Here is a 24,048-nt window from a genome sequence, read left to right as displayed (position 1 = left end):
AAAACGCAGGAACCTTCGATGCCTTTGTAATATCGGAATATGAAAATAGGCATCCTGGAGATCTATAGTTGCCATGAAATCTTCCTGCGAGAGTAGACGCAAGATGTCTACTAGCGTCATCATACGAAAGGATTGGCTCTTTAGGTATTTGTTTAGTGCCCTAAATCGAGGATGGGCCTCCACTCCCCGTTCTTCTTTGTGATCAGAAAGAATCGGGAATAAAAACCTTTTCCCTTCTGAGACACTGGTACCATTTCTACAGCTCCCTTCTGCTGTAGAAGTCGAACCTGATGCAAAAGTTGTTTCATGTGAGCAGGTGGTGGTCCGGAGGGTGGTGTGGAAGGAGGGAATTTGGTGAATTCTAAGGCGTGTCCTTTCTTCACAATGTCCAAAACCCAACGGTCCCTTGTGATGGAGGACCATTGAGAAAAGAACAGAGAGATTCGACCTCCAACCATGCATGTCCGGAAAGAGTCACTGTCTCTTAGATGCGTTTCCTCTGTATGAGGATTTCCCTCTATACGACTTAGAGGCCTGCTGTCGTGAAGATTGCTGTTGCTGGGTATTGGAATATCGGTTGGATCCTTGATTATAGGGTCTGTATGAAAGAACCTGCCGTCGACTGCTGTATGGTAGGCACTGTGGATGTCTTCGGAGAAGGCCTCGTCGACGGAGCTGTCGCAAATGGAACGATTGTCGACGGAATAGGCGTCGGTGAACCTTGTGCCTTGGAAATCGACGTCGACGGAATCGTCGTCGGAATCGTCGTCGACGGAGCCGCCGTCGACGGAGTCATCGTCGTCGACGGAGCCGCCGTCGACGGAGTTGTCGTCGACGAGGTCTTGGTCGACGAAGCCACCGTCGACGATCCCATCGACGGGATCTTTTTCTTCTTCGTCGACGGAGTGGGCGTCGATGAGCTCGACAACGTCCTCGTCGACGACACGGGTAGCGTCGACGGAGCCTTTACCTTCTTCGTCGTCGACGATGTAATGGGCAAAATTGAAGTCACCGCCCTTGTACTACTGATGGTCCCCGTCGACGAGGATAACGTCGACAGAACGCTCGTCGACGACGAAGCAGCTGATGTCGTCGTCATAGTCACCGTCGACGAGCCTGATATCGCAGATCTCGTCGTCGGCAGCATCGTCGACGAGGCGGACAGTCTTTTTCCTGAGGACTGTGAAGTAGACGCCTCTTCAGCCTGAGAACTGTGTCTCTTAGGCGACAAAACAGTAGGTGGGACAGCAGAAGTGGTAGCTGTCAGAGTCAAAGAAAGCTTCTTTTTCTTGAGGAAAGGAGATGGTAACTCCTGCACACTACTGCGCTTAGAGGCTGGTTGAGAACGGCCAGAATACAGACTTTCCACATCAGAAACTGGGTTATCCTTATCCTTCAGTCTCTGTAGCCATATTAACAGACGGCCTTCTCTATCCTTTAAAGTCTTTGTAGAAAAGGTTCTACAAAATTTACATTTTGCCACCTCATGGTCTGGGTACAAACAGTAAATACACTTACTGTGTGGGTCCTCAGAAAATAGACGCAGCTTTCCACATGAAGAACATGGTCTAAACAAAGATTTCTTACTGGAAGACATTCTGACTGACAAAACAAAACTGAGCAGAGCTCAGGGAGACTCCCTGTCACACAACGTGCGGTAGAAAATCTGAGGTGAGAAGCTCTGAGGAGAAGGTTCTAGAGAGGAGCTGGCGCCTGATTGGCCGTAGTTTGGACTAACATAATGACAGAGATAGACTACGAATGTCTTTTTTCTCTTTCCATGTATCTCTATGGAAATTTCATATAGGGACATTCTTGATGTTATTACTTACTTATATCTCTGTTTTTATATGATTACTTATGTATATGTATATATATATATATATATAAAACTCCAAGACAACGCTCCTTCTGAATTGCTGCGACCCAAGGGAGCTGGCGCACACGCCGGCGGAGCACGCCGGAAATTAAATATTCCAAAAGTCAGATAACGTGCGCTCTCAGGAACAAAGTAGATCAACACAGATAGCGGAGAAACGGGTGTTTATTCACAACGCGTTTCGACTTTACAAGCCTTGATCACGTGAATAACAGTGCTATGGTGGCAATGAACTTAAAAGAGTGAAGGGCTGTCAAAACAGACAAAGGACCAAGTACATGGTAATCATACAGTATCCTACTGTGGCGGCCATCTTAGAGTGGTCAAATACCAACAAAAGCATGGAAGTAATCGCTCCCAAGTTGTCCTACTGCTGCATTGAGAACAAATAAGCAACAATTCTAATGAATAAAATAAATTAAACAAAATAAATGATATCTGAGCTGCATTATATCCTATAACCTGGCAAGTGCCTGCGATAGAATGTGCAGACCACCCCATGTGACTCCAAATGGAGAGATAAAATTACAAAGACAGAAGATGTGACCTGTGTATGCGGGATGTCAGGACGAGCATAGCAGTAGACAAAACATGGCGACAGAGGGAGAGTAGTATGTGTTCCCCACATCTTCTGTCTTTGTAATTTTATCTCTCCATTTGGAGTCACATGGGGTGGTCTGCACATTCTATCTCAGGCACTTGCCAGGTTATAGGATATAATGCAGCTCAGATATCATTTATTTTGTTTAATTTATTTTGTTCATTAGAATTGTTGCTTATTTGTTCTCAATGCAGCAGTAGGACAACTTGGGAGCGATTACTTCCATGCTTTTGTTGGTATTTGACCACTCTAAGATGGCCGCCACAGTAGGATACTGTATGATTACCATGTACTTGGTCCTTTGTCTGTTTTGACAGCCCTTCACTCTTTTAAGTTCATTGCCACCATAGCACTGTTATTCACGTGATCAAGGCTTGTAAAGTCGAAACGCGTTGTGAATAAACACCCGTTTCTCCGCTATCTGTGTTGATCTACTTTGTTCCTGAGAGCGCACGTTATCTGACTTTTGGAATATATATATATATATATATATATATTATGGCTGTATATATTGCTATATTATTTACCGTGGGACTCCCACTCCGACGACGGGGAATATATTCAAGCATGTGAATCTATGAAAGACACCCCAATACTGGAGAAACTCGTTTTAACAAACTCGTGTGGAGTCCATCTGTAGTGTCACCAGTGGGTTGCTGTGAGCATGGTTGCACATACTGTACACTCGTGCCTTGGAGATAGGCCTGGCTGCTCGCGCCAAGCTACTAAGGGGGTGAGCGGGGCTATCTCAAACGGTGTCCTTTCTTGGCCTAACGTTGAGTGGGGAGTCCGGGTCTCGCAGTTAGTGACAGTGGTACGGGACGGGGACTCTGGCTTCCAACAATGGGTATGTACGAATGGGATATATATGGATGGGTGAGTGAGAGCCAGTGTCGTAAGTACTTGCGGCACAGGACATACCTTTCACCCTATGTGGCACAGTTGCATGTATAAAAACAAACATACAATCATTTTTAAATGGGAGAAATATAAGGTGCAGAAAAACGTTCTGCAAATTTTGTTTCATAATATGGAACATTTTTCTGCATTCAAAAAAATGGTTGTATTTCTCAGTTATAAATATGACACTGTGTCTACCAGCCACTGCGAGCAAGATGCCTGCTGTGTGTAAATGCAACAGTCTGAAATGTTAATGTTAATGTTAATGTTAATGTTAATGTTAAATGGTTCTTATAGAGCGCTTATCACCACTGGTCTCTAAGCGCTAAACAGACAACCACCAACATCGTACCGCCTCCCCAACCACATGCCAACTCCAATTAGCCTGAAGGCGTTACTGTGCCAAACAAAAATGTCTTCAGTTTTTTCCTGAAGGAGAGAAGGTTAAAATCCTCCTTCAAGCTAGAGGGAAGGTCATTCCAGAGTTGAGGAATGAGCACTGAGAGAGCACTACCGCCTTTAGTTTTTAATTTGAATCTGGGTTGAACCAGATTTGGAACAGCCCCAGAACGTAGGGGCCTAGCGGGAACATACTTCCTCAGGCGCTGTTTAACATATTCCGGGGCATTGCCAAAGAGTGCTTTATGGGCCATGCAGAGGCCTTTAAACTGGACCCTAAGCTTCACTGGAAGCCAATGCAGTTTACGAAGGAGGGTGGATGCGTGTGCACTTCTAGGAAGAGAGAAAACCAGTCTGGCCGCGTCGTTTTGCACGACTTGCAGTTTCCTCATCAGCTTCTGTGACAGGCCCAGGTACAGAGCGTTACCATAGTCTAGCCTCGAGATGACCGTTGCTGAGACAATAGTCTGCAGCGTGGAGGCAGAGAGAATGGCAGTAAGTTTACGCAATTGCCGCATCACGGCAGTACAGGAGCCTACCACAGCCGACACCTGGGGGGCCATAGTGAGAGCTGCATCGATCTTTAAGCCAAGACTCTTCACTACCGACCCCGGGCTGGGGGTTTTGCCAAGTTCAGGGGGCCAGTACAAATCATCCCAGGGATTGGCTGTGTTGGTCACCACCAAAACCTCCGTTTTATCTGCATTAACTTTAAGGAAGTTGTTAGTCATCCAGCTGACCGTGAATCTCAAAAGATCTCTGACTGACTCCTGGGCCTCCGGAGTATCACCCAGCTGGACCAGTAGCTGCGTGTCGTCTGCGTAGTTAAAGACCTCGCAGTTCTTACACGTCAGTTCCTCAATCAGGGGTTGCAGATAGATATTAAAAAGAAGGGGGGAGAGTGCAGATCCTTGAGGCACCCCCCAGGTTACATCCCTACTCCCTGATAGCCGGTCCCCCATCTGGACCCTCTGAGTACGACCCGACAGGAAGGACTCCAACCACTTGTATGCCTGGCCGGCAATCCCCAGCTTCGCGATACGGCTCAGCAAGATGGAATGGCTGACCGTATCGAAAGCTGCCGAGAGATCTAGCAGAATCAGAGCGCAAGGTTGTTTATTATCAGCTCTTACTCTTAGCTCATCGGTGACCGTGGCCATCACCAGTTCCGTACTATGTTGAGGTCGGAACCCTGCCTGCCTGGCATGAAGGAGATGGTGTTCCTCAAGGTAGTTGGTAACTACGTTCAAAACATGTTTTTCCAGAATCTTACTTAGGAAAGGCAGCTGAGAGATAGGCCTGTAGTTTTTTAGTATTTTAGGGTCAGAACCTGCTTTCTTCAGAAGCGGGGAAACCCTGGCCTCCTTCAGGGATGCTGGGAGGTAACCCGCTTCCAATGAAGCATTAATTAGCTGCAGGAGCTGGGATTGGATGCCTGGCAAGGCTAGTTTGAAAATTTTCGGGGGACAGGGATCACTAGAGGATCCAGATTTAATACGGCTAACCAGTTCTAACAGGTGCTCTCCATTGATGGTTGGAAACTTGAACAAAGCTCTCGCAGACTGTACGCTGTCTGTACCAGATTGCGTTGGTAGACTGTCCGAGAGTGTAGAGATATCCGACAGGATATCCTGCACCTTTTGGAGGAAAAAACCTTGAAAGGTGTCGCAGTCAGGCTGGGCCAGCCCGCTGTTTTTGTCATTCATTTGGGTGAGTTCCCTTAGAATAATAAAGGTTTCCCTTTGTTTATTCGTTGCCTCCCTGATCCGTCCTTCGTAGAAGGCGGCTTTCCTAGCCAGGATGGCCCGTTTGTAGCTGGCCAAAAGAGTCTTGTACATTAGCGCCTCTGTAGGCCCGTGATCCCGTCTCCAGCTTCGCTCCACCCTCCTGAGAGCTTGCTTCCTTTCCCTAAGAGGTGCATCAAACCAAGGCGCTCCTTTCCCTTTTTTCCGAGTGAGCTCTAGACGTTCTGGGGCTAGTTTGTCTAAAGCAGAGCGGATCCAGGTCATGATGGTCAAGGTCTCAGCGTCCAGGTTCTCCTGCATCCTCTTCGGAGGGGGGGAGGAGAGTAAAGTTGTGACTAAGGAATCGGCCTCGATCTTCTTCCATGGGCGGACCTTCCTCCTTGTTTGTGGAGGGGCCGCAGTTAGAGGCTCCCCTGGGACCCAGCACTTGATCAGATAATGATCCGACCAAATGCAGGGGCTGACCCCTAGGATTTCCATTCTGGGCATGGAGGACCAGACCAGATCGAGGGTATGTCCCTTTTCATGGGTAGGCCCTATGACAAGCTGGTTTAGAGAGAGAGTTGCAAGATTAGCTCCAAACTCAGCTGCCGTGGGCCCCTTGGGAGAATATTAAACCGAAGAGTTAACTATATATTTATATGGATTCCATAAAACTCATCATTTAACCCCTTGCATGCTTCGGACAGCCTCCGCTGTCCAACGTCACAGTGGGCGTGTGCGGAGGAGAGCGGGGGCTGTCTGAATTCCGCCCACTAATTAATTCGCCCGCACAGCGGGGGAATTTGCGCAGCGCGCAAGGGGTTAAATTTCCCCCCATTTTGTTGTGTTTACAAACAGCAGGCATTTTGACCCAGTGGCCTGTGGACACGATGCCATATTTATAGAAGAAAAATACAGCTATTTGTTTAAATAGGAGGAATTTAAAGTGAAAATATATGCTTCGTAAAATAATAAGATGTGATTGGCTTAACTGAAAGAGGAGAAAAACATTGACTCAATGTTTCATAAAAATATTTTTATCCACTTTAAATTTCTCCCATTTGAAAAAAATAAAAAGTATCTTTTGGTTATAAATATGGCCACTGGGAGGCCTGCTGTTTGTAAATGCAACACTGAGGTGAATAAAATTAAAATGAAGAGTTCACTTAGTCATTAAGTTGACTCTTTATTTTAATTTTCTAGAATTTAAAAGCATTCCGAAACAGTTTGCTCTTATGCTCCAATATTAGGATGACAAGGACTTTTATTTAAGATTTAAATACCTCAGTGCTTCAGTTCTTCACCACAGTGTCCTGGGTCATACATCTGACTCCAACATTGCTCGTTATCAGGCCCTGCTATCTGCAGCCTGAAGATAATAATGTAAAATAAACACAGCCTTCACTTCATTTTAAAAGGAATATGTGACCCTGTGCTTATTTAAACATAATCTCAAGGCCGTGAGCTACTCTGAAGGTGTCTGGGAGCTACTGGTAGCTGGCGATCGACTGGATGGAGACACCTCAAGCACCAATACGCCTCTTGTTTCACTATGCTATAGTCGGTGGACGTAAGAGGTGCTTCTCCCGCGTGGGAGGTTGTAAGTGAGGCAAATGAAGGGAATGATTGCTTGCGGGGTTTGCCCAATGTACCTGAAGTCTGCTGTAATCCTAGATCTCTGCTACTCTGCTTTTCGTGATGCTGCCGGCTTTGCCAATAAGGCATCCAACTGGCTGGTGGGATAAGTCTCTCCTGGAGACTGGCACTAAATGAGGGCGTTTCTCTTTAAAAACCCAATGCAAATAGGGTCTCTGCCTCAGTTGTAAACTTTCATTCTGAAATCCCCAAAAAGACAGATTTACAGAGCTCATGAACATCACTGAAATTCGCACAATGAAGTGACGGAACCGCTTATGAAACAAAAGATTTGGATGCTGTTAATCAACAATTGGTCACAAAAATGAAACGACTTAAGCACCTGGTCACTGCGACTGAGGACAAGTAATGTCTACAATTTTTAGATTTCTCATCCCAGATGCTCTTTGCACGGTGCAAGTTTGTGTAACTCACTTACTAACACTCGAATAGAATTGCTGCACTACCAGCTCTTATTGTGCGTTTGTCAACGCACAGACGACTCTACACTTTTCTCTATCCGTGTCTATTCATCCAAACGGGAAACTCCCCTGTTGAATTTGTATTTCCAAGGCAGAATGACTCCAACTTGTTAACGGAGAACCCCTGCACCATTGCAAGGGTGTCCCTAATATCTGCCGCTTATTAGGGCCAAGCGAATTACTACAACCTGGGTTATTTTAAGACTGTTGTCATCGCTAGTAAAACACACTTTTTTTCTTTTACCAGCCATGCACCAAGACTTTCATCAAGCATCTTAGGCAAAGTGGTCAGCAAAGGATGTGGTGCCCGTCACAAGCATGGCACCTTGTATTCAAAAAGGAGAGGAAAATGCAGCTGCCCAGAAAAACATGGCAGCCAAGAACAATGGCGACAAAGATCACTTGCAGCGAAAAAACTGCAGGCTCTATTAAAACAATTCAATAGGAGGCATTAATGTGCTGCAACACAGAATAACCGGGGTGGGCTCACCGCCACGGACATGTTCTCTACTCAGGAATAGTTTTTAACACTTTAGGTAAGCATTAGGGGTTTGGAACCACAGTATGAGCAATCAGCAGGGCCAGAGGACACAAATATTGAATATCTCAGTATTGACGTTTGGGATCGAAGCTGGGGTTGGCGCAAGGACATGGCGGAAGAATTCAAAACAGCTCAAGACGTCCCAGTGTTGACCTCGGCCAATCCATAAAAGGATCAATATGGAGGCTACAACTCAGAGGAACAAGCAGTGAGTTGCAGAAGGGTCAGTGATGGACAGCGGCTCATAGTAGGAAAGGGGAGTAAAGTGGTGACAGTAACCAGTCCTAACGTTGCTGCTCCCTCCTGTGTATAGGATTTACAAAGTGTTAATGTAGAACTTGGGTGCCTTTAGAGTCTTGCTGCATGAGAGGAGTCAGCACTATGAAGTCATCACAAGACCAAGATGGGCGCTTACCTGGCTCCTGTGTGGTGTGGCTAACATCTCAAACCGGATAGCCGCTGACGTAAGGGAGTCAACAATCTCATCCCACGAGGCACCTGCGATGAGAAACACAGATTGAACACACATGAAACAGAGCCAGAATCCCAACTAAATAAGGCTAAATAAAAAGTTCAGGTGCCATATAACTGAAGCAATGTCAAGATTTTCTCTTTTTTATCACACTAAGAAAAACCAGAGCAGAAGGGTAAGTACCTTCAGTAACACTGGCTCTAGTAGACACCTTGCTCCCTCTTCTAGTATCTACGTTTATGCTATTGCAGAGAAAACAAATTTGGCCCGATAATAAATACTTTATTTAGAGCAACTCTACTAATACATTCACACTGACACATTCATTACTACAGTGAAAAGGTTAAAATCTAATTTATTTGCATTGCTGATGGCCTTCTCCGATGAGAAATGACCCATCCCTACACTCATCAATGGTAATAAATAGCATATTATATACTACACATCTGCATATATAAAGACCACCAAGTAGCTGCCTTGTAAATCTGTAGAGACAGCCCCTGAAGAATGAAGCAGCTGCAGCTTTTCCTTTTCCAGGTTACACAAAGAAACCAAGTGGAGATGCACACCTCTCCCTCACACAGACTCCTTGCATACACCGCTTCCGTGCCAAAGGACGCTCCTTCTCCCATCTCTCAGCCAAGGCCTGAAACACCCTCCCCCTCCGCACCGCACCCTCGCTGATTCACTTCAGGAAGTGGCTCAAGACCTGGCCCTTCGACTGAGACCCGCAGCAAGAGCCTGGATACCCTCACGGGTGATAAGCCGCACTTTACAAGTACTACTTGATTGAATCTGGTAGTTACAGCAAACTAAGCACATGGCCAGAGGGGGACTTGTGGCACTCAATGCACATTCACAACATATGTGAGGAAAACATCAGGAGTTCATTTTTATAAAACAAGTGCTTATGTCATTTAAAAACAAGAACTTAACGAACAAGTTACTTACCTTCGATAACAATGTATCTGGTAGAGACACAGTCTGGCCGCAGAGCCATTAACTTAGAATATCCCCAGGCGTCAGACTGGATCTGGAAAACTTTTTCCCCAGTGGTTCCTCTGCAAGTCAGGGGGCGGCGTCGCCCGGCTCCGTCCTGCCGTCGTCCACGGAAGCGACGTCAATAAAGCCATATAAGAGCCCCCCGGTGTGCGGACGTCAGTTTTCTACTGTGAAACTTTTCCGCGCCACAACGCGGAGCCACTACAAAAACTGTGAGAGTATAAGAACAGTGTGCCAACAAAAGAGCGAAAACCATTGAAACAACAATGATAGGAGATCATAGAATAATGAGACACAACACCATGTCGAAAGAGCACTCAACACTGGAAGGGAATGAAGGGAGCGAACCGAGCACCCGCCCCAGCAAAAGTCCCACCAATGCGAAGAGCTGTGCCCCCCCTAAGAGGCAACAGCAGTGGAAATGAATGGCAAGACAAACGAAGGGCAGTGTATAACCACAGGATGGAACTGTATGAAAGACAGTCTGTAACCACAGGATGGAACTGTAAGGGACCACAAGACTGGAACAACATGACTCATGGCAAGTGACCAGAAGGGAACAACAACATGGAATGTTCACCACACCCCCCACAATGACCTATGAACTGTAGCACAGTCAAATAGAACCTCAACCCAATCAGACAAGGAGACCCCAAAGTAATGGGGAGAAACAGATGAGGGCGGGGGAGGGTAGAAGAACATGAGAATCTCCACACCGGAAGAACCCGGGTGGAGGAGCATTGAAAAACACATAACCTAGCCAACCAAGAACGAGAATGGGTGGAGAGCCTATGTGCCAAAACAGAATGACACACTCTGCCCTGGAGGAAGGGGAGCTAGAGCACCTCTCCGGACCAAAGCCACCTGTAAGGAGGCAAAGTGGTAGATCCCCACCTGGAAAGGGCCTCGCAGAACGGGGAGGATGGGCAAGCGTTAAGGAATCTGTGGCTAGACTTTGTCTCTATCAGATTCACCGTTACCGAAGGTAAGTAACTCGTTCTTCTGATAGAGACATCTAGCCGCAGATTCTTTAACTTAGAATAGATATCAAAGCTATACCCCATTGGAGGAGGGTCTGCGACCGAAACCCGCCAAGTTCCCAAAAGAAGTAGTCCGTCAAGAACATTGAAACAAGGTGGGGGTAGTAATGCCAGCGTGGTTGACACCAGACCCATAAAGCTCAGCATTGCCAGCGTAGCTGACACCAGACCATGAAGTTCATGGCGGAGCATGAGCAGGGGAAGCAAGGTACCACAATCCATCACAGGATGGCACAAGTCCACTGTCAGACAGAGGGACGAAACAAAACCAGAAAGAACAGTGCACAATGGCAGAATACCATAAACTTCTACAACAAGAGGGAAACTGTTCATTACGGATCCTGGGATCCTATACTCAAAAGGCACAGCGAAGGGACTTAAACATGAAGACAGATTCAGAACACACAATTTGAGTGGCACAACATCAGGTGGCAACAAATTACATGTCAGGGCAGAAGGCATCATTCCGAGATATAAAACTATGACTACCAGGAGATACATATATGTGAATTACAAGAATACACGGAACAGACACTGAGTACCGTGAGAACCACACCACATAATGCATAGCTCAATGAAGTCTAACAGCAACAGCGTGTTTGCGTCGACAGAGAAGACGAGCGCAGTAGCAGGTTGCCAAACAGTGAACCGTACCCACAGGTTCAATGACCAAGGGCCACCAGCAAGCCGGACACACCCAAAGCTATCTCCCATGAGGGAGAGAGAAAGAGAGAGAGGGAGAGGAAATCTGGGACAATCCCTATAAACCACCGCAGGGAAACCCTGCATGCGTGCCCCCTCACGTGTGTATACAGCACATAAAAAGATATGAGAAAGTCAAGAAAGTGACAACCAAGGGGAAACTGGAAGAGTACCTCAAGAGCATAGAAAGTCACCCAAGAGGAACCAACGGCACCGATGTGAAACGTAGCAGGACATACAAGTCCATCCGCAATAGAGGGCGATCCCAACCCTCCAATCGGGAAGGAAAGACCGAGCCCCCACAATACAGGTGGGAAGACTGACTACCACACTAACGAAGAAGGAGTCAGTAACACTCAGACATAAAATGTCTGGGGAAAAAAAAAAAAAAAATATATATATATATATATACACACACACACACACACACACACACACACACATATATACATACATACATACATATATATATATATATATACACAGGATGATACCAGAGATCATCCGTAGATAAAACATGTCTATTGAAAAGCGCAGCAGAGGCCAGGAGGAGAAACACCTGAGCTGTGAGCAGCAACAAACAGAAACACCTGAGTCCAGGCCGGGGACCGTCAGAGGGAAGCAAGGGGCACAAGGTAAAACGCAACAGAGATCCGCTCTGGCGAAAACTCTAGCGCCCATAGGCAAACTGTGAGAAAGTGGCTCTGTGTATATTGTTCCTAAATAGGTACAGGGTGTACAGAGTCCACAGTCCCCAGAGGTTTGGCAGAGGCTAAAGTTAGATATAACCTTACTCTCTAAAGTGGTAGCTTGGTCGAGGCAGTAAGGCAGTATCAGAGGACAGTGTAAAGCATTTGTTGCAAACACTCAGCCAGCAAATGGTCTCACACACTCAATAACTGAACTCTAGGCCAATGGTTTATATATAAAAAATATATGCTTGTTTTATTTTAGAACCAACAATAGGTATTAAAATATACTTTCTCAGAATGAGATGCTTTATATAAATACCTTTGCAATATGCAATTGACTTTTGTAGAAAGTTACAAGTGGTTGCAATAGGCAACACAATTCTAAACACAATAATGCATTGTGTTCAATGGAAGTTTCAAGTTATTTGCCACAGATTACTTTTAGGATTACTTTTGGAATTCCAGGACTGGATCCTAGATTCAGTCCTGGGTCAGTACTTGGAATCAAGTGGTAAAAGTCGACTTAATTACTGTGATGATTTTTAGACAATATTTTGCTATTTTAAAAGTTGACGCTTAGAAAATATTTCATAGAAAACAGTCAATGATTCCCTATGGCAGAAAATTCAAGTTGCAGGTATAGAAAGTTACTGGTAAGTACAGTTGTAAGTATTTTTAAGAGTCAGTGCTGGGCACCAAGATCCAGCACTGTGAGCTCACCTAAGAGCAGGTGAGTATTTTCGTTTTCCTTACTCGGCTGATTTTTGGTGAATATTTTAAGTTTTGAAAAGTCCACACTTAGAAGAAATTTCACGACTGGCAGAGTTAAGGTTCTGGGCATAGACTCAGAGGTCTCTCAGGGTCAGGTAGGTACAGTTGGTTCACCCTCAGCGGCACAAGGGCGGCCGGGTGCAGAGAGAGTTAGGCCCAATGTTATCCTATGAGAGGTAGGGGGGCCTTGGTTGGTGGCTGCTGACTAGCAGGCCACGCGGCTGGGGGAGCTGGGCTCCTGGTCACTTACTCAGGGCAAGTGGGGAAGTAGATAGGTGGAGAGGTTGCACTGCCAGGGCCACTCGGGCGGCTGGGTGAAGGGTGCTTTTGAGCCTTCGGGCGCTCAATTGATTTCAATGGGAAATCTCTGGTTTAGAAAAAGACTGCAAGCTCGGGGACGAAGACTCTTCAGGTGCCACCACCACTTCGAGAGGTAAGTTGGGTAGTTGGAGGATAGGTAGGTACCCCGGGATTGGGCACAGGTGCAGGGGTGCCTTTTGGTGTCGGGAAATCTTACCCTCTGTTGATCGCGGTTGGGGGGGCACCTGGTTCTGAGGCTGCAGGCTTCTTCAGGAGTGTCGAGGGAGATCCTTGGGTGCCGGACTCGGGGTCACAGTCGCCGTGGGGTCGTCCTCGTGGTCTTTGTTCACTACGGCACAGGCCAGGCTTGGCTGGTGCAGAGTGTGCTGGGTTCGCGGTTCCGGGCTGCTGCCAGGGATTAGAAGTAGATTTTGAGTAGAGCCTCTACTCATGGAAGTCCCAGGGGTTTAGAGTCAAAAGGTAGCCAGGTCCTCCGGGGTTTGTGAGGTTGCTGGCCACAAGAGATGCCGGGTTGGAACAGGAGCAGGTTTGAGGGTCGACAGGGCGGTAGGGCTGGGGACAAAGCAGTTGGTGTCTTCCTCTTCTTAGCAGCTGCAGGGCAGGTCTTCTTTCTTCTAGCTCTTCTTCGGATTTTGGAATCTGGGGAAGGAAGGTTCAGGGTGCCCCTAAATACTAGATTTAGGGGCGTTACAGGTAGTGAAGGGCAGGGACCAATGGGTCCCTGTCCTGGGGTGGGTACACCCCCTATCGTGCCTCTCTCCTGTGGGAGGGGGGCAGTAGCCTAGTCCTGATAGGGCAGGGCTTCCCATCTTCAAGATGGCGAGAGCCCGGAGATGTGCTTCACCTCGCCTCCCCCACCTGAGGGGTGGGGTTGGCAGGCTGGCACATCCCCTGTCCTTATTTGGGGTTTCCGGCCAAGCTTCCCGCCAGAGTGGGGGGTTGCAGTGGCCTGGGGAAGCTCACAGAGGCGGCATGCCTTTGAAGCTTCCCACTACCCATCCTGGGGGAGGAGATTTAGCACCTCGCCCAGGATGTGCATTGTTGCAGGCCCAGGAGAGCAGGGGCTCTCCTACCCAGGGGTCCAGCAACATGTCTGCTGTGTGGCAGCCTCAGAACAGACGTGGATTGTAGGTTAGGTTTTACCCTCTGGGGTGCCTGGTACATTAAATCCCACACTGGCATCAGTGTGGTTTTAATGTGCTGAGAAGTTTGATACCAAACTTCTCAGTCTTTAGTGTTGCCATTATGGCGCTGTGGAGTTTGTGTTTGACGAGCTCTCAGCACCATGTACTCTTAAATGGCAGCACTGCACTTACAGTGCCCAGGGATGGACCTGGGTACTGTAGGGGCACAGGGCTTCTGCGCCTGTGCCCACACCATTGGCATAGGGCACCCAGCTAGAGGGGTGACTGATATATGCCATGGCAGTATAGGTGATGGGTATGGCACACAGGGATATGTGCCATGTCGACTCTTTCTTTTGTCTTGCACCCAGACACCCAGCCTGCAAGGGCAGTGTGTGTGTGTAAGGGTACAGGGCCTCTAAGGGTGGCACAACGAGTGCTGCAGCCCCTAGAGGTCTTCCCTGCTCACAAGGCCCTGGGTACCTAGAGTACCATTTACCAGGGGCTGACATGTGGCCAGGGTTTGCCAATTTTGTTTTTTTGTTTTTAGGGAAGGAACATAGGCCCTGGGCACCCGATTGGCAGGAGTCCAGTGTACACTCAAAGTACATTCAGCAATTGAGCAAAAAGTGGGGGCATACCATGCAAGAAAGATGGCACTTTCTCACACAAACCCCAGACAGGGTGTGCCCAAGCCTTTCCCAACACCTGGGAAGAAGACAACAGGAAGAGAGCGCAGCCAAGACAGTGGCTCAAGGAACACTACAGGTCCCCCGTGATAGGACACACACCCAGTGTGGACCACATGTGGTGACCGCCCAGAACACAGAAAGAACCGATCTGGAGTGGAACGAAACAAAGGGCCCACAGGGACGCGTACCCACGCCCAAGACAGCCAACAGTGCTAGGGGGCAGAATTAAGGCAGAAAGATTAGCCAAATGCAAGGCAGGAGGACATGAAACCTCCTGGGGCGAGTCGGATACAGCATAGCCCCAACAATACACCTGAGCAGACTGCGTCCACAGATGCAGGAGAATGCAACGGAATAACTGTAGGCAGCAATACAGAAGCTCCAGGAGAGGGCCACATCAATCCTTGGGTCTCAACAGAGGGGGCGTTTCACCACAGCAGGAAGTATGGAACAAAGGGAGATGCGCACAGCATAACCCATAGAAAAAATCTCCAGAGGGACAGAAAATAACAAAGAGAACTCCACTGGAGCCTCCGAAACTTCCTGGCAAGGAAGAGCAGCTACACAAAAGCAAACGAATACCTCACATAGGGTACGTCACGTCCCTATAAAAAGCAAGGTACACCCCTTCAGACAAGCACATAGGCAGAGGTCAAAAAGAACCATATAAACAGCTGGCCCAGCAGTACCAAAGGAAGGAAAAACAAGGCTGAACAGCCATCTGTCTGGGATATAATGTCTTGAACCCAGAGACGGAAATGATAAATGCTGTAACAATACTGCACATGAAAACACAAGTCCACCATAGAGGACTAAAAACCTGGCAGTCATGGAAATCCAGATAGGAGGCGCCGGACGAACGAGTCGGCATGCTCATCAAACAGATGGGCCACATCAAAGGGCAGATCCCCGAGTTGCTCCCCAACATTTTCGGGGAAACTGACATCATGTAGCCATGCATGGCGACGCAGAGCAACTGACATGACCATAGCTCGACCCACGGAGTCAGTGGTGTCCATGGCCGAACGGACAGAAAACTGCGCCAGGTCGCGGCCATCCTGAATAAGACAGACCAGGTCAGTACGAGGGCCCTCCGGCAAAGAGGGAAGGAGTTGTTCAACTGAGTCCCAAAGGGCAAAAGTAGCTGAGCAAACACGCAGGTCGTGTTCAGGGACCAAAGGCCTGAGTTGGTGGACGCAAAGACATTGCGTCCATACGACTCCAACCACCTAGACTCCCGAGTGGGAGGAAGCAACAGAGGAGGAGAGGAAGGGAGCGCTGCCTGGACTAAAAGTCCTTGAACCCTAGGATGGAGGGACAAACAGGCATGGTCATCTGGAGCCAGAAGATGGCGATGTGCAACAGCACACCCCACGGGGTCGCCCGATGAGGGTCTGGCCCAGGTCCCCAGAAGGACATCATACAATGACCGGCGAAAAGGCAACAAGGGCTCTACATCCACCGTGCCCTGGTGGAGAAGATCCAACAAAGGATCCAAAGGCAGGGAGACAGAGGGCAGCTGCATCTGCAAGATATCCACAGCCCCTGAACCGCCATCGCAAACTCTGCGCTAGCCTCCTTGGCCATCCGAGGTGGAGACAGCAAGGCATCCGTTAGGGACGGGTGCAGGCTAATCCGTCCACCCAATGACAGTGGACCTGCAGAATAATAAGCCGGCCAGTGCCCCATGGGCCCCTGCTCCGTGGAGCATGGAAAAAACCCTGGGGGTGGAGAACCCACTGGGATCACGTCCTCCACCAGCAGAGGAACAGCCGAGGACGGAACTGGCGTCGACCGACGTCGAGACGGCGTTGAATCGACGTCGACGACCCCCAAAGAGGACTTGTCTGGCCGGCGTCGACTCGACCTCCACCAAGGCAGGAGCCAGCGGGAAGGAACGAAGTCGACTCAGAGTCGAGCTCCGCGCTGCAGCCGCATCCAGCAACGATGCTGGGAGTCCGCACGACTGTGCGAAGACGCATCAGGAGGACTAGATGTCATAGTGAGATGCCCCTCTGGGCCGTGTCCCGACGTCACAGCAACCCCAGAACCGGAGTCAAAGGCACTCGGTCGACCCAGAGGGCGAACCCACCGGCGAACCCCTGACCTGAGTCCCTAACCCCACTGTGGGGCCCAAAGGCACGCCAGGGAGAGGGAGTGACCTAAATATGGCCTGCAGAGCCCCGGAATAGGCCTTCATCTGGGTCCGAGTCGCCCCAGCACCAGGAAACGGTGGGTAAGCGGGGGCTGACTCCTGTGGACTCGTGTCCGATGAAGACCGGGAGCAGCGGGCCCTGACGTCACGCTTGTGTGAGGTCGACGACCTCCGTGACTTATTTTGGTGCTTACCTGAAGCAAGCGAGCGAAGTCCACGGGAACGACTCCGGGACCTGTCCCGAACAGGAACCTCAGCGTGGGAGGAAGAACTGCACCGTTGGGATCCTTCTGCCGGAGACAGAGGCCGGCGCCGCAAGGATTCAAAGCTATTGATGCTCTCAAAGGCAATCTCATCCTGGCTGACTCTATAAAATTGCTGGGAATCACCCTAGACCCTAAACTCGACATGGCAAAACACATCAAGAACTCCGCAAAAAGCGTCTTCATCAACATGAAACTACTCAACAAAATAAAACCCTTCATTCCGCCCAAGGACCTCAAACAAGCGACTCAATCGCTGGTGCTGTCTAGACTCGATTACGAGAATGCAATCCTCACAAGTACAGCAAAATCCCACTTAGCTCCACTCAGAACCACTCTTAACGCAGCAGCTAGAATGGTCACCGGAGTTAAAAAATACGATCACATCTCACCCGCACTAAGAGAATTAAAATGGTTCCAAGTCGAAATGCGAGCCAACTTTATAACTGCCTGCCTTACACACAAAGCCCTGCACACAGAGAAGCCTGAATACCTGGCCTCCAAACTCAGGAAAGCCGGCCAGACAAGGAACCTCAGGAGCACCCACACTCTACTCCTCATCCATATGAAAACATGTAAACAAAAAAACGCAGCCCGATCCTTCATTGGAAATGCGCTAAAAGTCTGGAACTCCATTCCAGTCCATATCAGGACTATCACCTCCTTTGTAAAATTCAAGAAACAGCTCAAAGACCTCTTCCTCAATTGCTCTCTCCCGAACCGATAGCTGCTGTGGAGCTCACAAGCCAGCACGTTGCTGCTCTCTGCTATTGGGTCATTAAGTCTTCTTCCTTCTCCCCTCCACAAGGGGTGGTGCCCATTATCACCCGCCCCATAGGAGGCTTGGTGCAAGTCAACAGACACACAACTTCAACACTACTTGACCTCCATGCATCAATGGGGTACATTGCGCTGAGACTTTCAAAACGCCTTGAGCTAATATGTATATTTTCTGTTTTGTTAGATTGTATGGCTCTCGTATGACGACTGTTGTAAAGTGCTCCGATACCTTCGGGTCTGGCCAGCGTTATAGAAAACTCCTAAAATAAAAAATAAAATAAATTCTGACCGGGCCAACCGGGCGGACATCAATTTCATCCGTCCTTCCCGCAGGGTCTTCGGCTTCAGCTGCCGGCAGGCGTTGCACTCGGCGGAGATCAGGGTGCTTGCTCAAGCACCACATACAGATCTCATGTGGATCCGTCACCGACATCTGCCACGAACAGGACGCACACGACTTGACGTACGCAGGTATCGGCACACAGTTCCAGATGCGAAAAGGCATCGTGAAGGCCTTAAACCAAAACAGGCCAAAGGAACCGTTTCTCCCAGATCTGCGTTGTGACGCGGAAAAGAAGTAAACGGACGTCAGAACGCGGGGGTCTTTTACGGCTCCATTGAAGTCACGTCTGGATGGAGCCGGGCGACGCCGCCCCCCCGGCGTGCAGAGGTACTGCTGGGGAAAACGTTTTCCGGATCCAGTCGGACGCCTGGGGATATTCTAAGTTAAGGAATCTGCGGCTAGATGTCTCTATGAGATTGCATGCTTGACTTGCATTGTAAAGGGCCTACATATGGGGCTGTGTGATATTGATACTGTGTATTAAAGGTAACATTGACTCAAGCATTCTGGCACCGCTGTGCAATGTATGAACTAGGATGTTTTGTCCAGGGCCATGCAACACACTGGGGCAGAAGTATCCCTGGTAAACGACAGGTTGTGGAGATCTTTTTACTGTACCGAATTTGGAGAGCGGTAGTTTTCGCGGAAATACAATGATCACATAAAGGGTGTCCCATGTGGTCTTTGCAAATGTCAAAGTAAAGTAAATTAAAGAGGGGCAACAGAAATTCATACTCACCCTGAACAAGGTCTCCATATTTCATGACTGAGGCACTGCGCATCTGAGATCTTCGAAGCCTGCATAGAGTCCAGGAAAGCATAAAGCATAAATCACAAAGAAAACCTCTCTCTACTAGCACTGGCATGCACTAAAGCTAAAACAAAAGCAGATTGTCTTAACAAAAACCTAAAAGCCTTGTGAATTCACATTCTTGTTTGTCCTTCACCAACAATTAAAATAAGATGGATTTTTGCATTAGCGGATCACAATTTTATGCTAAAAATTCTAAACTATGAGCCCGAAAGGCGCATGTGAGAACAGGAGCAGCAGAGAAAGGCTTGGCTCGGGGTTTTGGCAGGAGGTCAGAGAACCTCTCGTTTTTCAATGGACATTTCAAACGCAGTCAAGTCTATCACTTTCTGAGGTCAAAGCCACCTTGCCATTGTTGGAGCGGAGTTCTTGGCAGTAGCGGCCATGCAACAAGTGAACTGCAAAAGATTGGCTTTTTAAAGGAGACTTTACCATCCATCTACCTGCTGCAAAGCATTGCCTTGGGTGCAGTCATTGAATCAGATTACTCCAGAGACATGAACATTGCACAGATGTTCAGTGCTCCAGGGAAGGAGTAATGGGATTGTTGGGGCACTCCACAAAGGCTTACAGGACGTTTTTGGGCTTTTCCAGTAAACTTGGACACCAATTCAGTAGCACCCAAGAGTAGCTGTCTTAGAGACTTATAGGAGCACCAACCCTGTCCCCAAAGATGTGCATGGAATTCCACATGGCTTCCAAAGAAGGGGCTTCCAATCCAATCTGCACATTTGAGTTGTGAGGGGTTGTTACAACTACCCCCGGTAGTGATGTAAGAAGATCTTAGAGGAGCACTGAGAGAAGCTGGCTCAGTATATACTATACCGAAGAAAGGTATAGTGTGCACAGAGTCCAGTGGAACCCCAAAGGTAGGCAGAGGCTGAAGTAGATAATACCTTACTCTCTATTTGTGGTAGTGTGGGTGAGCAGTAAGGCTTTATCAGAGGGTAGTGTTAAGCATTCATTGTACACACTCAGGCAAGGAATAAGGTCACACTGAACTCAGACCAACTCAGACCAATTTGTTTTTACATTTTTATATATATTATTAGTTGTGATTTATTTCTAGAACCAAGCCAGGCCTGGCTCACGTAAGTGTAATAGTACTTTGCAAGAATAGTACAGTTAAATACAGTTTGAATGAAGTTGAATGCAATTGGATTCGTTACAGGCAATTCACTTGTTCAAAAACAGTTGAAATTACTTTTCAGTTACTAATGAAATTACTTTTTAAGTTACTTTTCAGATCATTTTTAAGTTATTTTTCTACTCAGTGTGATATGCCTAGATATCACACTGGGACATATATAGTTTCTTAAGGTTTCATACAATTTTACAACTCAACATAGAACATTTTTCACAGAAAAGCAGTTATTGGTTTACCGGTAAGTACTTCGTTTTGGGAGTTGGTTTTCTGGGATTAGAACAAGGGTTCCCTCAGGGTCAAGGATGTACTCTCAAAGCACCTTCAGCGGCACTAGGGCGGCCGCGTGTAGTGAGGCCTAATGTTATCCAACGGGGAATAGGGGACCTCCAGTTGGTGACCCCTCACGAGCAGGCCACAAGGTTGAGGAAGCAAATCTCCTGAGGTTAAGCATAGGGCAAAGGGGGGGTTCAAGTTAGCACCCAAGGTGCACCCACAGCGGCACTAGGGCGGCCGGGTGTAGGGAGCTGTTTAGTCGGCGGATGCTCTGTTACTTTCAGTGGGGATTCTCCGGTTTAAACAAACTGCAGGTTCGGGTACAAAGATTTTCTAGAGGCGATCACCAGTTTGAGAGGTAAGCTGGGATGTCGAATATTGCCGGGACGCCGTCGGTTGGGCCACGCAAGGCCGCGGGGCGTCGGTTGCAGGGGTGTCTTTTGGCATCAGGTTTTCCTTACTGGTCGCGGTCTGGGGGTTCCTCCAGAAAGGGGCTGCAGGCGTCGTAGGGAGTATTGAGGCAGGTCAGGGATCATCAGATCCCAAGTCAGGATCGCCGGGGAGATCTCCTCGTAGTGTTGGGCCACTCGAACTCGGGTTGTGGGCGTTGGGTACAGAGGGGTGCAGGCTCGCTGATTTGGCCGGAGAAAATCGGTGTTCAGGGGAGACAAAGTCTGGTTGGGGAAGGTAGGGCAGGTCCCTCCTGGTTCTGGAGGGCTGCTGGGTGCAGGACACACCGGGATTTCACTGGAGCAGGTCGGGGGCCGGTAGGGCTGGGGCCAAATCAGTTGGTGTCCTCTTCTTCCTTCAGCATGTCTCTGAGGTCCTTCTTCTGGTTTCTTCTTGTCTGAGGAGGCAAGGTTCAGGTTTGCCTCTAAATACTAAATTTAGGGGCATTTCAGGTAGGTAAAGGAAGGGACCAATGGGTCCCTTTCTTGGGGTGAGTCCATCCCCTATTATGCCAGCCTCCAGTGGGAGGGGGCATAAGCCTCACTCTAGTTGGCTGGGTCCCCCCATCCTCAAGGGGGTAGGATTGGCAACGGTGGGGACACGTCTCCTCCTATTTTGGTGTTCCCGTCGATTCTCCCACCCCAAGTGGCGATCAGAACCGGTAAGGGCCAGTTGCTGAGAGCAGCAAATGGCAGGGGTAGCTCACAAAGGCGGCAAGTCTTTCAAGCTTCCCCTTCGTTGACCCTGCCCATCCTGGGGGAGGAGGATTGGCACCTCTGCCCAGGATGTGCTTTGTTTCAGGACCCTGAGAGTGGGAGGCTTTCGACCCAGGGGTCCAGAAACAGGTCTGGGGGTGGCAGCTGGCGAGCAGCCAGTCAGCCAAGACACTAGAGTCAGGTCATTTTTCAGGGGGCATCTCTAAGAAGCCCTCTGAGTGCATTTTTCATTACATTCCACCCTGGCATCAGGGTGGGTTTAATGTGCTGAGAAGTTTGATATCAAGCTTCCCAGTTTATAGTAAAGCTATTATGGAGCTGTGGAGGTTGTAATGACAAACTCCCAGCCCATATTCTCTTTATGGCTTTACTGTACTTACAATTCTCAAGAATAGACTTAGGCACTGTAGGAGTACAGGGCTCATGCCCCTGTACCCTCACCAATGGTATAGTGCACCCTGCTAGAGGGGTGGCTTACCTATACAAGAGGCAGAGGCTGTAGGCATAGCACACAGCCTTGTGTGCAATGTCGACTCTTCACTTTTCTCTGCACCAAAACATGCAGCCTGAAATGGCAGTGTGTGTGTGTTAGGGAACAGGGCCTCTAAGGGTGGCACAATATGTGCTGCAGCCCTTAGAGACCTTTCCTAGTCACAGGGTCCTTGGTACCTATGGTACCTTTTACAAGGGACCTACATGTGGCCAAGAGGGTGCCAATTTGGGAGTATAAAGTACAGTTTTAGGTAAAGGACAAAGGCCCTGGGTGTAAGAAGGTGGCTCTGTATATACTGTTCCCAAATAGGTACAGTGTGTACAGAGTCCACAGTCCCCAGAGGTTTGGCAGAGGTTAAAGTTAGATATAACCTTACTCTCTAAAGTGGTAGCTTGGTCGAGCAGTAAGGCAGTATCAGAGGACAGTGTAAAGCATTTGTTGTACACACTCAGCCAGCAAATGGTCTCACACACTCAAGAACTGAACTCTAGGCCAATGGTTTGTATATAAAAATATATAGTTGTTTTATTTTAGAACCAACAATAGGTATCAAAATTTACTTTCTCAGAATTTGATGCTTTCAATAGGCAATAGACTTTTGAATGCAATAGTTACAGTTGTTGCAATAGGCAACACAATTCAAACACAATTATAACATTGAGCTCAATGGGACTTTTTAAGTAAATGCAATATTAGTTACTTTACGAATGATTTTCTTACTCAGGGTTGGATCCTGGATTCAACCCTGGTGCATTTCCTGTAAACAGTTGAAAGAAATCGTTGTTGTTACACAGGTGATTTATAAGGAATATTTGTAAGTTTCAAAAATCGACACTTGGAAGAATTTCTGGCAAAAACCAGGCAATGTTATCCTATGGAGGAAACTCAAGTTATCGGCAAGCACGGTTGTAATTATTTTCAGGGTCAGTGCTGGGCACCAAGATCCAGCACTGGGATCTCTACTGATAGCAGGTGAGTAATTTCGTTTATCGGCTGATTTTGAGTGAATATTTTAAAGTTTCAAAACTCGACACTTAGAAGAATTTCCAAGTGAAACCAGTCAATGTTACCCTATGGAAGAAAAGTGAGTTATCAGCTTTTGGGTAAGTACTCGACTGGCAGAGTTAAGGTTCTGGGCATAGACTCAGGGGTCTCCCAGGGTCAGGTAGGTACAGTTGTTACACACTCAGCGGCACAGGGGCAGCCGGGTGCAGAGAGAGTTAGGCCCAATGTTAGCCTATGGCGGGCAGGGGGCCTTCGGTTGGTGGCTGCTGGCAGGCAGGCCACGCGGTGGTGGGAGCTGGGCTCCTGGTCACTTGCTCAGGGCAAATGGGGAAGTAGATTACAGTAGAGGTTGCACTGCCAGGGACACTCGGGCGGCTGGGTGCAGGGTGCTTTTGAGCCGTCGGGCGCTCAATGGATTTCAATGGAGAAGCTCAATGACGAACAAAGGCTGCAAGCTCGGGGACGAAGATTCTTCAGGTGCGACCACCACTTCGAGAGGTAAGTTGGGAAGCTGTAGGTTAGGTAGGCACCCAGGAGCTGGGCACAGGGGGCCGCAGGGCGCCGGGTGCAAGGGTGTCTTTTTGCGTCGGGAAATCTTACCCTCAGCTGGTCGCGGTTGGAGGGGTCCCTGG

At 48.4% G+C, this 24,048-nt stretch overlaps 1 protein-coding gene across 1 annotated transcript in view; it reads right to left on the bottom strand.

The window, feature by feature from the left end:
• The window catches only part of DALRD3 (DALR anticodon binding domain containing 3), a 177,799-nt gene that overhangs the window by 102,015 nt on the left and 51,736 nt on the right, over nucleotides 1-24,048 (bottom strand). The window contains exons 7-8 of the mRNA XM_085624347.1: nucleotides 19,261-19,319; nucleotides 8,580-8,662 (exon numbers count right to left, since the gene is read on the bottom strand). Coding sequence (XP_085480473.1) covers nucleotides 8,580-8,662; nucleotides 19,261-19,319 — 142 coding nt within the window. The remainder of the gene's footprint in view (nucleotides 1-8,579; nucleotides 8,663-19,260; nucleotides 19,320-24,048) is intronic.

Source organism: Triturus cristatus, chromosome 9 (genome assembly GCF_964204655.1).
Source record: "Triturus cristatus chromosome 9, aTriCri1.1, whole genome shotgun sequence".
Taxonomy (NCBI): Eukaryota; Metazoa; Chordata; class Amphibia; order Caudata; family Salamandridae; genus Triturus; species Triturus cristatus.
Note: the sequence above shows the minus strand (reverse complement) of the source record. Positions and strands in the feature narration are given on the sequence as shown.